The sequence below is a fragment of the Ischnura elegans genome, chromosome 6 (genome assembly GCF_921293095.1).
Source record: "Ischnura elegans chromosome 6, ioIscEleg1.1, whole genome shotgun sequence".
In the NCBI taxonomy this organism is placed as follows: Eukaryota; Metazoa; Arthropoda; class Insecta; order Odonata; family Coenagrionidae; genus Ischnura; species Ischnura elegans.
The window spans coordinates 26,631,772-26,647,320 of record NC_060251.1 but is presented as its reverse complement, the minus strand read 5'-3'; the positions used below and the strand labels follow the sequence as shown (position 1 = coordinate 26,647,320).

Here is a 15,549-nt window from a genome sequence, read left to right as displayed (position 1 = left end):
GATGTTTATCTCCCTCAGAATGTCTTAAAAATAGCAACAGAGGGTTACAAGTTCTTGGTTTAGGCAATGCTAATTTAAATGTGAAAGATGTGATTCAGCCTTTTTTGTCTTTGCTGAATGCCTTTATATAAATGCATTGAAATAGTTTACTTTCACAGCAATTTTTGATTCTCGTACCACTATAACAAATGTGTGCTCAGACATACTCCATACTCAAGAGTCCATTATGTCATTGTATGGGCTCTCATATCCATGCTTGGGGAAGTTCTTGAAAATGTGCATTTTAAATTTAGATACTATTTTCCTAGCATCTAAAACTATACCTTTATTCATGTAAATCTGGATGAAAAAATTCTAATGCAATGAATAAAGATGTGTTCCCGATGATTATGAGGATATGTGGGAATTGAATTCTTTTCCTTTCCAGTATATTTCATGCATTAAACAATATTACCCACATTGTGAATTAATTTTAGATGGGTTTTGTTTGGGGTTGGGGTGACTTAATTCAAAAAGATTGTTGAAAAAAGAAAATTACACTGGTTAAACGTAAATTCATTATTCTACGAGAGAGTATAGTGTTTTCATTTTTATCTCATAGTGTGATTTTATTCTGTGTTGGTGGTTCATTTCCATTGTCTGTATACTTCCACGCTTCATTGATTAGCTCATTCCAGTGATGTAATTGCTATTGTGTGTGCAGGATGGCCGTGGTCACCAGGACCGTGGTGGACGGTCTCACAGGTCGCGGTCGCCCCGTGGCCGTCACTCGGGCCGTGGGCTGAGCCGGGAGAGGAGGATGGACAGGCGAGGGGGTAGTCGGGATAGGCGTGGCGGAAGCCGAGACAGGAGGCGAGGCAGTAGTCGGGACGACAGGAGGATGATGATGCCGTCGAGGCGATCGCCCATGGACCGTGAGCGCGAGAGGAGAGAGAGGGAGAGGCGCAGAGAGAGGGAGCGAATAGAGAGAATGCGGGACCGAGAGAGGGACCGAGGGCGTATGCCCCCTCCCCTCATGTCTGGCCCACGAAGAGCGCCTCCTCTGTCACCCGTGTCTGCTAGGAGAAGGTAACTGATGCCTTAATCTTATTTACTTATCTAGGTGGATGTAAAAAGATCTATACTCATTTTAACGTGCATACATTTCTTTATTCTTGACTTGTTTTAATTTTATAAATATAGAATCTTGAGGTTTTGGTACGTTTAAATAAATAACATGTGCCAAAATTTCAGAAATTTATTTTTTGGAAAATTTTGACACGCATGTATTTTACACTCTAGGACCTAAACCTCAAGATTTCATATTTATAAAAAAAACTCATTTGTTAACATGCTGACCGCCATGCCAGTCATACTGACTGGCCACACAGTGACTGAATCCTGATGGATTAACATAATTAAATAATGAATTCATGACAGTTGACTATCAATTAGTGATGTGTCAAATACTTATTTCTTAATTTTAAAATTCGTTTGTGGAAAATATAAACGTCTGTCAAGGACAATGACATAATTTTGAAATTAAATCAGTTTTATTAAGTGGCTCTCTCTTATTTGTATGATACGGTTCAAGTGATATTTTTGGTGCAGATAAGCTTCTAGACTGTGAGAGTGGTGTGTGTTTCCCTCAGTGCTTTTCAATTTTTTTATTTATTTTGTTTCTTATTTTTTGCAGTCCCAGAAGAATGTCTCCAAGGCGTCACATTCGCCGGTCTCCATCCCCACCTCCAAGAAGGTCTCACCTTGTTGATGACGTAAGTTACAGTGGTATCTTATAATATATTGTTATGAGTGCACCTTCAGTGGTTTGCACTGAGATCGGAAAAGTTGAGAAGCCTTTTAAAGTTTGAGAGGCTGTAACTGGAGAACTACAGAAACTAGGTAAAAAAAGTGTTGGCTTCTTTCGTACCTCGGGAAAGGGGTGAAATACCCCTAGTTTTGTCTACATCGAAGTCGGTGGATGATATGGTGTACTTAATGGGGTATAGAATTACCCTATTGTAAAAAAATGATTTTTCAATTTAGTAAAGGAGGATTTCATTATCTCAGAATCGAAAAATCTGGCTTAACTAAGAGGCCAAAACTTCTTATCTACTCAATCAATCCATAAAAATCTATCATTTGCTAAACTACAAATTGATTGCACGAATTTAAAAATTTTCTGTAAGGAATTCTCTTATGATTCTTAATTTTTTTCTCTCGTCTTAGTCATTTTCTATTTTTAATCCACATTCCTTTTGTGTGGGTATAATTTTCCAAGTATTTGAATGGTACCAGGCATCCCTGGTCATAGCTTTTTCCCTGGCCCCACTCTTTTCTCAAGTTATGAGTTTACTGAAAGAAATATTTTAATCCTTGACTGCTAGTCCTAATATTCTAAGAGCAAAGAGTGTAGGTAATGAATAGAGATTCTTTGGTATGTGCCACTTAACTTTAAAGCACACAATCCTATGTAGAGGCATTAATTTGTGCAATACCAATTTAATTTTGTAGCGTGGCCGTGGATCAATTGAACGTCGCCGCTCGTCACCACCGACTTCCTCATCTTCCGAGAAGAAGAAACCCCCTCGGCGATCACGCTCAAGAAGTGCCTCACCACCACCAGTCACCTCCTCCTCCTCTCATCATAATGATCACGATAGCAAGAGAAGGGTATGTTCATGTCTTAGTTCGTGATTATCTTTGAGCATATATTTCGTAGTTATGGTATATCCATCAAATGCATTTGAATAATGTCTTAGCATTTCTGAATGCCTTTTCTTAGCTCACTAGCATGTTGACTCCCTTCCATTATGGTGATGTGATTTGAATAAGGTAGTTTCTGACTGTTTTACTGACAACTCCTGGGGTGTTTCACGTTGTTCCATTTTGAAATGTTGTTTACAAAGTTTTTAATAATTAATACAAGAAAAATTTTAAGCACGCATAAGTGCGATGGGTAAGTGTGGGTGTGGGAAAATAATTCATGTGACATCATGACAGAGGACTTCCTGTCGATAGATTGCGTAGCAAGCACCTGAAGATGAATAGCAATGGAATCTAGTGAAATCAGGCATGAGAGAAATGATTTTCAGCTAAAAACTGTTAACATTGCACTTGAATTTATGTTGTAGGTATTTAACATGAGATTCCTATTTTTTTATCATAATTAATCAGTTCTTTGTGTGACAGCATGAAAGTGAGTCAATGCACAGCATGCTTTGAAGCCTGTATCACATAGGTTGGAATTCAGAAATGATTATCTGTAGAGTTTCAGAACCCTTGAAGTTCTCCTTCTCCCTTTATTCAAACCACTTTTCATGTAACTGGCATCTCAAGCTAGTCTCCCCTTCCCATTTTTTTTGTTAGCAGGAGATTCATTGTAAGAGTCTCTGCAAAGATAATTAAGGGAAACTGATATACATATGTACTTTTTTAAGTGATATTTTTATTGATTTATGTACATGCATTATTTTTATTTTGGATTCTCTGATATATTTCTAGTTTACGTGCATTCCAGGGCACACTTTGTTGCTGTAATTTTTTAGTAAACTGTTCATAGATAAGCTTGAATATTACAAGGGTAGCCTTTTAAGTGTCGGGAATGGAACGTTCCTTATCACCTAGCAACTATAAATAGGGTTTATAAATAACTTTTTGAGTAAAGTGGTGGCGTGTTAAAGTTCTCAAGTCGCTGTATGAGATGGAATTAAGTCGTGAACAGTACTGCACGATAATTTTCTATAACTTTTGACAAAGCCTCAACCAGCAAGAATGTGTCGCAGAACTTTTTGTTGTTTTTGGCAAAGAAGCACCACCAAAGACAACCGTTTATCGCTGGTATGCAGAGTTACAGCAAGGATGCTCTAGCCTCAGTGATGAACCTCGAGAAGGTCAACCAAAAACCGCCATCACTCAAGAAAACGTGGATGCTTACATTGAATGGTTAAGGAAGATTGTCAAGTTGTATACTGTGAGATTAAGGCATCATTGGACATCTCAGGGACCTCATTTCAAAAGATCTTACTTGAAGATTTGGATGTTAAAAAATGGGTTTCCTGCTGGATGCCGCACCTTCTCACAGAGGAAAGTTGCTTGAGTCAAATGGTATCAAAATACTCTGCAATGATTTGACTCAGGAGCATCAAAGCTCGTTCACAACATTGTAAGTGGTGATGAATCATGGATCTATAAATATGAGCCTGAATCATAATGCCAATCTCCAGTATGGGTCCTCCAAAGTGAACTCAAACTGACAAAAGTTGTTAGCTCTTGCAGCGTTGGCAAGAAAATAGTCGCATCTTTCGTAGCCAAATCAGGGAATGTAGCAACGATTGCTCTTGAAAATCAAAGAACAGTTAATACTCAATGGTATACGACCATTTGCTTGTCAGAAGTGATCGCCGAGCTTCGGAGAAGTAACCCAAATTGTTGCATTACGCTCCATCACGACAATTCCTGTAACTGCTCTCCTGGTTTCCTGTAACTGCTGCTGTGTGATGAGGTGATCAGGTGTCCATTGCCTCGACGGAAGCTCCGTGTTCATGTTAACTAAACATCATGGTGCACGATCATGTTCAGCGATCAAAGAACTGCATCATGAAGCAGTTGCATACCGGGAAACTTGCGCAAGACGGCTATCTGACGTGGTGCCTGACATTTTAGTTTCCTACATCGTGCAGCGGTTTTGAAGCATTTGTCTAAACCAATTTTCTGAATCCATTATCTCACATGTATGGGTGCGTGGTTTTCGGAAACCAGGTATTTCACAGAGCAGGAATACGAGTACAATCACGTAATCGCCGCTAAAAGGATCGTGATCAGTAATAGATAGCTGAGAATGATTACTTAGAGTAATCTAAAATAACAGACAATGTGCCAAAATAATAATATTAAATTGTTTGATTTACATGAATTATGAAAATTACATGAAATTCAGGAGAAAGTTTGGATTATTTGTGTTTGCCGATTATTTGTGCCGCCTCTCCCCCTCATTAGCGCAGATAATTGGGAGTATGGTGTAATAGAAAAATAGGAGAGTGGCGCAATGAATTTATCTACCTCTTCGTTCCTCAAATGAAAAAAAGAGAAGATCACAGCAAAAGCACCCAAGGAATGCAGAACACGAAGAGTTAGAAGATTACGATTAGCATAGCTTTGTCCGAGTGGTTATTGCCAACTTCAGTCTGTGGGAACTATACTGAGAAAGGGGCTATGGCGGAGTGTTTCAGTGATAGATTGAGAATCAAGAACTTCAAGTGTGATAACTTCAGTGCAACAGCAAGTGCGAAGAGAGGATCGGAACTCATTCTACTCCCTCTTATGGGACGTTGCATTCACGAAAGCATGAATTTAAATTTCGTATTCATATTCAATTTCTTCCGTAGATTTGGATCCGAAGTATAAGGTGAAGGGCATAATCCGTGGATATTTGGATCTGAGGTATTTGATCTGACTATTCCTTGTAAGCATCATAAGTCAAGACAACAAGTGAATTCCTACTTATCTCTGAGCGCCATACAAATGGTGTAAATTGGGCTGAAAAATGTCATGTAAAATTTTAGCATTGAAAGTGGAAATGTTGATGACTGTCGATAGTCCAGGCATATGCCTGCAACACCACACGATAAGATTAAAAAAATGCCTCAAATTATTTTTCTACAGCTCTGATGCTCAAAATATGGGTGCATCTCTTACTTGCGTTTATACGGTAACTGGCTATAGGTGTTCCTTCATTCGGGAATTCCAGATTCGAAATACCTTGAGGTGCAAGATTGTAGGAACTCCTTATGATAAACCCATTATGCAATTGTCTGCCCATAGTTTTACTTTTCTAGTGGTTTTTATAAACTGAACATTTCTCTTTCAGTTTTCAAATAGTCTATCAAGGACTCCATCACCATTCAGGAAAGAGCAGCACAAAGGAGAAGAAAGAGCAGAACCAGAGAAGAGAGTTAGTCGACCTAAAGGCAGAAGGTGAGATTCTGAATTGTGAAACCTTGGCTGACTTCTTTCCCCACTTACAGAGAATAAATGTTTAAGTATTAAAAATCATGTGTATGTTAGTAGCTTCATTGCTTTTTGGAAAAGTTTCAAAGATATAAAGGCAGGCAAAGATCCTCAGAAAATGATTCCATAACACAAATTGGATTGGAAGTTTGCATAATGAATCATTTTCAGGAAATTTAAATCAACAGCTTCAACAATATCCCTCAGAATATTGCCAAATTTAGCAAGGGTGGAGCAAAGTGCATTGTTAAAAGTTTTCCATTGTGTGGTCCCATCTTATAGCCTATATTAGAAACTTATGCAATTAACCACTTGTACGGGCTTATCGTTCATTCAGTCAACTAAATGAAGCACTTTCCTTTTTTTAATGGAACGAAATGTGTTTTGTTAACATTTACCGGTTTATTAAGAATGAACCACTTAAATTCTAAGAGCAGTAATGACCTCAGCAGGTTGGTTTGCAGCAACTTCGGACCCCTGTGATTCATAACTAATGATGTGCCATTTGAATGGAGAACAATATTGTTGTTCTTAATATATCTAGGTAGATTGTTTTGGTAGAATAGGACTAGGAGGGGCCCCAGGCTGCTACCCTATGGTACCCCAACATAAATGGTTGGGGGATTCGATAAGTGGTTACAACAATATTATTTACATCTATGCCCTCCACTTCCATCATCTGCCGTCTATCCTTTAGATAGGATCATAGCCATTAGTGGGAAATTCCCATGATCACATATTCTTAACATTTCTCGAGAAGAGTTTCATGGTCTACTGTGTCAAATGCCTGTGAAGTCATTAATCATAAAATCATTAAAAATATCAAGTATTCATTCTGGTCCAAAGAAGTCAATTTTTCTTCAAAAAGCTTGCAATAGCATCATTGGTGCTTCTGCCATTTTGGGATCCAAATTTTTCCATGTTTAATATTTTATGTTCAATAACATAATTCGTAAACCTGTCAGTCATTAGTTGCTAAATAAAATAAGATATATGTATTTGTTAATGCAAGCCATTAATAGGAATTTCATCAATTTCTTCTGATGGTTTGCTTTTAAGGTTATTTATGATCTTCAAGACCTCATTTTCTGTCATGAGGAAGATGAACATGGGTAATCTCATAAGATGACAATGCTCTGCATTAAATCTTTTACTACTTGGTATTATATTTTGTAAGTTTTGCATTTGCACATAGCAAGGTACTTGTTGGCAAAATCTGAGACTTCAATAGGGTCGGTTAGGCTGATCCCATTCTCATTTTTTTATTGTCAGATTTCCACTCCTATTTCTTAGACTTGGTTATATTTTTCTGGTTACCTAGGTGGTTTTGTCACATTATCAGATTGACTGAAGACTACTTTAATGTGCTTCCTTTGCTTCAGTAACAAGATACTCATACCCAGCTGTATGCTGCCACTGTAGATCTTTCATTATCTGTTGGTTTAATCATCTGAAAATTTTGTGATGCATAGAGTAAACCCTTGTCAGCCTTCACCCACGCCTCAAATTTGATAATTTTATCAAGGTATTTTGTCGAGTTCTTTTTTATTCTGAGAGGGTAGGTTGATCAGTATTCCTCTCTACCATCCGACCCTTCAATTTCTGCTGGCTGTTCTTTGGCACTATAATTTTCGGAATGTTTTAATGTCCATGTTAAATCTTTTTCCTCATCAGATCCGAGTCATCTGAGGATGAGAGGCGTCCTAGGGGCAAGAAGGAGCCCTCCTCATCTCCCGAGGAAGAGGAAAAGTCTCGCAGACGAGTTTCAAAGTCTCCACCCAAAAAGGGAACAGCTGCTGCGGACAGCAACCAAAATGGCGAAGGGGTATCGCCCAGTGACAGCAAAGGCAAGAAGAAGCGGAGGAGGAAGAGGAAAGATTCCTCACCCCCCTCTTCATCGTCAGATGATGACGATGACGACGATGATGACGACAAGTCGCCTGTTGTGAAGAAGGCGCACTCAACGTCAAAGAAGGCGAAAGCGAGGAGGAAGAGCGACAGCTCGGACGACGATGATGATGAGGAGGAGGTGGATGAGAGGAAGGGGGGGAAGAGACGGCGGCGCTCCAAGCGGAAAGTTTCGGAGAGCTCAGATGATGATGATGACGATGGGGACGATGATGAAGAGGTGAAGGTGAAGAAGGGGAAGAAGAAGAAGAAGAAGCAAAGGGAGTCGAGCAGCGAGAGTGAGGTGAGTCCATAGCCAGGGTTCATAGCGGTCAGGGAAATAAAAATGAGGGCTGGACTAGGAGAGACAGGCTGGAATGATCGTCAAAATACTCCCTTGACTAACCTACCTTGACAATAGAATTTAGTACTATTTGTACTACACAAAATGCTGTGTGTGGTGTAGAAGAAAACATTTTACGTTGATGTCGATGCAGCAGTCCTGTAATGTCTTGAGTAAGCTTGAACTTCTCTTTTCCCATTACTAAAGTGATTGTGAGAATCCAGTTTAAATGTTAATGATTGAAGCGTACAAAAATAGCCTAAAATATTTTCCTTCCTTGTCACGGAGGCTAATTCATTGGATTTACAGTGTTGATAGCCATTGCAATGTTAATGGGCAATCGTTGTATTGAAGGTCTAAGGTGGGGATTGAGAACCTTTGGCATTAAGAGCAATCATTGCTCATTGCACTTGATATAAGCGAGAATACTCCTATTTCCAGAAAATTGGGCCCTCAATCGTCAAAAGTTTCACCAACTAAGGTCTAAGGTCTTTGATTTGAATTCATGAAGTTGCCAAATTACCTATGCCAACTCCTACTTCTTACTGAGTAAGGTACGTAATGATTTGTGAGAAGCATAAATTATTCTTTTCTATGAATATAGACCATCACCCTAAATGTAGTTCATTGCCATTCATCTAAATATGTATTAACCTGTGTTTTGCTTGCGTAACAAATACTTTTTAGTGTCTCTTAAGCTAACTTTTCAAAGTGAGAGTTAGGTAGTTAGAGGATAAGTGCCGATTATATTTTAGCTCACTCCATGCCACTGTGGAACTGATTTCAGTAAATAATGGAATTCCCACTTTAATTTTTAAGGCTTAATTTTCCTATTAGAATTGTGGATTGTGTTTAGAATTTTGCATTGTTTCAAAATGGATTAATATATCTTTAACTTCAGACTACCTTTTTTTCTTCTTTAGGAGTAAAAGTTCATGCTTTGAACCTACGTGTTCTTTTGCATGTTTGTGCCATTTATTCCTTTTATAATTCTATAATAGCAATTCAGTTGCTTATCGTCTCCATTTTCATGAATTATGCTTGGCAAAGTGCAATATAATTAACATTTGTCAAACATCTCAATGATTAATGATTAAAATTGAGAATAATAAGTATGTATAACCTTAAAATTTTGATAACCAAGGCCATGAAAATTTGGAATTGTGCTTCACTATAATTTTTTGAATTTTTTAGATACTCTGGTATTCAATCCATTCCTGGTTACTTAAATATTCACTGAAACTTGGGATGAGTAGTACAGTGAAACCTCTTTGTATCGTAATGGAGGGGACCAAAATTTGGGCATTTTGATGTATGGAGGTTCACTATAGAGAGGTTTCAGTGATAGGCACCATTGTTTCATATCCTTTGTAAATGAATGGCACTACTGTCCTTTTAAACATATTTTTGCATTTAAATAAACATGCATGCATTAGTGAACATTTATTTACAATTTAATGATTACAGAAAGGGAGTGCTATCACATGATTTTTAACGTGATTGGAGAGAAAACGATGTGATATCTATCAATTCAACAGTCACTTTAAATGATTAGGATAGTTGAATACCTTTTTTCTTATTTACTGTTAGGTATGCTCTCACATGGAATGAAATGGCCACAACTAATGATTAACGTGAGAATTACAACATAATAAAGGTGTATAAGAAAAAAAATAGGGCTGAAACATTTGACGCAGAAAATGTCATTCCATGTACTTAATCGCGGCTGCATTAATGGTCTTTAGTTGTCTCGGTGCGATTTGCAGAGGTAGTTATGCTGTCTCAGGGGTGTCTCTGTGGTATGATAAGTGGAGGTTTTACAAGGTAAAGAGGTTCACTACATATAGGTTTGCCTATAAATTTACGGGTAAGTCTGGCGGGACCGTGGGGTGGTATGAAGTATGGAGGTTTATGATGTAAAGAGATTCACTACGTAGAGGTTTTACTGTATTAAATTTTTCCATTTACATTGGAAAGTTTTTGTATGATTATGTGTATGCTCCTTGGCTACTGAGTTAGATCCTTTTAAGATTATCTGGCCATTTGCAGTGCACTCTAGGGTGCACTAACTATTACTGGCACGGCTTGGAGTCTATTTTCATTAAGTGGGCTGTTTAAATTATAATATGTGGTGATGCTACATTGTTATGGAGCCACTAATGGCAGGATTGAATGAGATCAAAGGCACTTCATAAGACCCATGGTTATTCTTTGAGTCAAGTTGCTGTGCAGTCCTTGGCACACATTAAATGTCAGCTTGTTCTTAAAGCTGCTTAAGGTAATTATTGCCTGGCTCTGTTGTTTAATTGCTATTCTTCTTTTCAGGACTCTGATGCGGAGGTTGAGGAGAAGAAGAAGAAAAAGGACAAAAAGCACAAGAAGCATAAGAAACACAAGAAACACAAGAAGCATAAGAAGCGCAAGGTTGAGGAGGAAGATGTGAGTTGATGGATGGAATTAGTTGCTTCTTCGCCCACCTTTTGGTTAATACATTTTAAGTTGATTCATTCAGTCACTAGCTTTGCTTACTGCTGTAGATTTCAGTGCATCATATTGTTTTTTTTAGTACACCGGGTTATCCACTACAGTTTTCAGGATTCACTCCATGACATTTTATCACATTAGATTGATGGCATGTTTATTGCTTTTTCATTTTAAAAGGGCTGTCAAATATCTCGGCAGAGCTTTTTCAATCAGGTATTCAAAAACTCAAGAGGTGTGTTGCATGCTAATGTGCATTAAGGATTTATACTCAAGAGTACAGTTTTTATAGCTCATAGGTGTGTTGGCAATCAGAAGTTAATTTTTTGGCTTCACCGAACTATTTGGCCAGATCATCCATGATGTGCCTCACATATGCAATAAAGTTAAAGATGTTTTTGTGTGTTTTTGTCAGACGGTTTGGTCGCCTTCACTTTTAAACACATTCATCATTGTAGTGTTTTTGCGTGTTTCCTTTGCTAATTTAAAAGATTCATGTGATCACTTCATTTTTTAGTTCAACTTACACTGCAAATTTTCTTCCTAAAACTTATAATAACTGGCCTCTTTAATCCTGATTTGACAGCTACATTTTCTCACAAAAGAGAGGATGGCCCTTAAAGTGAATACAATCTCTATAGGACTGTCATTTTGATGCCTAATGTTGTGCATAATTGATAAATTATTTATTTGAATCATGAAAGTTGAATATTTAGCAACTCCTTATTTGAGGTAAAATGGTTATAAAATGGCCAGAATAATGAAAGAAGTCCTCCCTTGTAGCTTAACTATTGGTACACCTTAGTATTCATTGAAATTTACTCGTGGAATTCCTATGGGAACAAGTAACTGTAAAAATTCCTACCTAAACACCAGCTGTGTGATGACATTATTCCGGTTTGCCGGAAGCAGCTTATGGGTCTTAATTTTTCTGCATTGTTTCATATTTTTGTTCAGTGTTTTTATATTACTTTGTGCATGCATATACAGATTTTAAGTTTTCCAGTTCATTGATGAATGTAGCAGCCTGCATAATGGAAAAACAGCTATGTCATTGGATATATCACCATTTATAGTAGGGCTTAGTTCATTTGGTTTGGAGAGTGAAGTTCAAATTTGCTTTTGAATAATTCCTTCTGAGTTTTGCTGTTTGACCTAATTTCTTTGGAGAATTCATTTGTGGATCTATTTTCATGTCAGAGTTGATCTTTGTGGAGTGAGCTAAGTTGATATGCAAGCAATGATAAGGAAGCTTGCTGTTTTGTAAATAGGAGGCTATTACTTAATAATTTAAGTGACGTAGAATATTCTTAAAATTTTCAATAATTTTTTTCTTTGCTTCCATTCATTAATTTCACCTTCTCTCTTAATTCATTTCCTTCACAAACCATGGGTCGAATTAGAATTCTGTATTAAAAATGTTCATGGGTCATCCTGTTTGTGTAAGCAAGATGAGTGTAGTTTTCTATTCAGGATATTTACAACTTTTTAATTTTATTCCTCCGTTAGTGATAGAAAAGTTGATTCAATTCATAGATGGGTGGGAAACTTAATTTTTCTCTAAACAAAATCTCTTAGGTTTCTTTGTGTACCTATGCTGTTTTAATAGCATTTGCTCGCTGTTTTTAACAGTGGACCATTTGGAAAGAGTCTGTCACATTTTCCCTGAAAAATCTAAGTCTAACTTTCAATTTTATGAGAGTATGTTAAATGGGAAATTTATTATCCTGTATCCATGGAATTTGCCATGGTTATTTGCCCCAAAATTGTGTCTGAGGGAGTTCATACTGAATCAGAGAACTAATTGAAGTGTTCCTTTGAGGAATGTGTACATTTAAGTTTTGAATTGTTGTAATTATCTCCTGCATTTTAGCACATAGATCTATATATGGATCTTTTCCAATTTTCTGTTTTTATGACTGATGAGGATGTTAGTAATTGTATGAGTGAACAACGATGTAATCAACAGGTGATATTAATTGGTTTGTTTAATGTCAATTTAATTTTATGATTGTGCTTGAATTCATTTTCATCCCTAAGTGGTCTTATAATGTTGACTTCTTACCATATAATCAACTCCTTACAATATTGTACTTACCTCTGAATAAATATATGATATTGTATTCCGTATTTGAATTCTCTTTGCGTTCCCATATGTGTAATTGAAATTTCTAAAGGAAAGCGCTAATATGCGCTTAGTTGTATTTAAACATTTGTGCAGAGTCGGTATGCTGGTTTGTCATTTCTATTTCTGGTGTAATGGCTGAGGTTTTAAAATGAGCAATTGTTCACTTCTTATCGACCCAAATTATTTCCATCTTGATATGAATTTTGAGTGGCTCATCTTTGTAGCATTTCACCCCATCATTTGCTTTGCAAAGTCTGGAGGTTTAAAAGGAGTTCGGCATTTGGTGTTAAATTGAAATAGTGTTGATGGCAATAATCATTTTTGATCGCCATATTTTTTGTTAGTTGCAGAAACCATCAATGAAAATAAATGTTTTAAAAGAAATCATTATTGGGAAGTAAATGTGCAACTTCATACTTAAAGAAGATTTAATTTTTTCTGAATTAACGTGTTCTGAATTAGAATTTCTTATGCAGTTACGCATTTGTACAGTTGGTTAGATTTTTCATAATATTATCTTGAAAACTATTGTTTTGTGTGTTATTATACATTAGTCACATTCATTGATATTAAAATGGACTTTCATCTTTTTCTCTCCATTAATCAAAACGTTTAGATAAAGTAGAGACTTACACATATTGTTTTAGTTTCCTCTCTAATTGCAGAGGTGCCTTCATTTTAGTTTGATGTCAGCTTTTGATTTGATCTCACTCATCTTTTGTATCCTTAGGACTCGAGAAGACTAGTTAAATTCTCCAAGTAATTGTTTGAACAACACTGTGTTGCCTATGTATACATACTAGGAGGGAAGTGTCTTGTCATATTACATTTACCCTCGATAATTCAGGTGATTATTTTTATTCAAAAGATTTTATCGTAGATTCCTGTACGAATTCCCAAAATATCTGAGGGTTGCCCGTGATTTTGTGGTTCACTGGTTCGTACCACCACCTGAATACCTTACCACATACCTTTCATGATGTATTTCTTCAATATCTTCATTAGTGGAATTTTTTCCATCATTGTCATCTTCATTAGGTCAAGGCAAACACTTTTCATGTCCTCAAGGGATTTGTATCGGCACTGATCAGTTTAGGATTTATTTCCAATCGAAAATTTTAAGGGTCTTCTCATTCTTAATGATTGTACTCCATTTTTTCTGTGGTATTTTATTCAAATTTTTCATTGCTCCAAAGCTTCTTTTGTTTGAGCTCTGCAATAAGTATATTTTGTCTTTTCTCCTGCCATTGTATATCAAGTTTTGTGTATAACAGCTGCTGATTTATGCGTTGATACAACATGTTGATAACTTTGAATTTTATTGCTGATTTTGAAGAATGTATGAGGTGTATAGGTTGTGTTCACTGTTGGGAGATGGATCATAAAATCGTTTGCATGCAGTAATAATGATAGGCATAGGGATAGTACTTTGAAGTTGGAATCCTTGAAATCTTCATAGTTGTAGGTAAAGTCAGATGTTTGTTTTTAGGTTTTAACTCGTATACTGATCCTTGATAACATTTTTTTCACCTTGAATCTGCTCCCAAACTGCTCAGGATTCAGAAAGCGGTGGCGAGAACACGGAGGAGTTGGAGCGAAAGCTGAGGGAGAGGGCTCTCAAGTCAATGAAGCGAGCGGCAAGTGAGCACAGTGGCGACGAAGACAACTCCAGTGACGGCCACAGTAGCAAGTGAAGACGGGCACAGTGGACCGCATGTTGTTCAGTGGTCGTGCGAGAGAGAATTGTATTTTCTGCTGGATGAGTGTAGTTAGGGAGTGTCACATTGTGAACCTGTTACTGTTTGAATCCCTTTGTTCTTTGTGAGAGTGGTATTATGGCAGATTTTAACTAGGGCAAGTCAGGACTTCTCATTGGAAAGTAAACTTTTTGATATTGGTGTATCTGTTTTTTGCAATGTGTTTCCATCTGTTGGTCCTTGATAATTTCCCTCACGCTCTCGAAGGCCGGAGAATTCCTTTCCTTCCATGTACATACTATTATTTGACCAATAAGTTCTCCGTGTTGCTTTTAAGTGGGGTACATGGTTTAATGCAGTAGCCATCTGCCTTCTTCGCTGGGCCTTCATCTTTCGGTGTCCACTCAGAAGTTCTTATTTGGAAAATTGAGAGAAGTGACGGCTGTCATACAATAGACATTGTGATGGGTTCGTAAAGTTTGTGGCATCAATTGCTCATATTTGCATCAGTTTCCTACCTTTTATGATGAGTAGTGTGCATTGAGTGTTGGTTCTGCACCTCCTGATAAAAATACATAAAATAGGAAATGGTGGCGTTAGCATTTTTTGTGGGTTCACGCACTTCAAAACAATTCTTGAAATATTTGTTTTGTTCCGTGTTTGTATCTGACAAAGAATACATTCTTCTAAATCAGCAAACTTAGAGGTCTTGTTTATTCCTGAAATATGCTAATATAGCCAGGGTTGTGATGAGTTTTGGAAAAGCTGTGTTATTTTATCCACAGCATTGGAGAAAATTAGTGTGAAGAAAAGCGAATCAAAATAATGACCATGATCTTGGCTGGCTGAGGGCTTGCATAGGACGTGGAAAGGTGTGTAAATTTGCTTTTGGAACTATGTTAATTCCATGTCAAACCTTTTAATAGTTGTTTTTGGAAAATTAATGTCCTGATTGAATAGTATTGCTTATACTTTATTATCAAAAATTATTTTGTTTTCTTAAATATCTAGAACTGGAGTAGAAT

General features: G+C 37.1%; 1 protein-coding gene across 2 annotated transcripts in view; it reads left to right on the top strand.

Annotated features, from left to right (window-relative positions):
- LOC124160211 (serine/arginine repetitive matrix protein 1) overlaps positions 1-15,223 on the top strand; it is a 45,906-nt gene extending 30,683 nt beyond the window's left edge. Inside the window, exons 10-16 of one of the 2 annotated variants that reach the window (XM_046536003.1) lie at positions 704-1,068; positions 1,676-1,754; positions 2,494-2,652; positions 5,849-5,955; positions 7,663-8,179; positions 10,544-10,657; positions 14,384-15,223. In XM_046536003.1, coding sequence (XP_046391959.1) covers positions 704-1,068; positions 1,676-1,754; positions 2,494-2,652; positions 5,849-5,955; positions 7,663-8,179; positions 10,544-10,657; positions 14,384-14,521 — 1,479 coding nt within the window. In that variant the 3' untranslated portion in view covers positions 14,522-15,223. The remainder of the gene's footprint in view (positions 1-703; positions 1,069-1,675; positions 1,755-2,493; positions 2,653-5,848; positions 5,956-7,662; positions 8,180-10,543; positions 10,658-14,383) is intronic. The other variant, XM_046536004.1, reaches the window with a different exon arrangement.
- Positions 15,224-15,549: the final 326 nt, after the last annotated feature.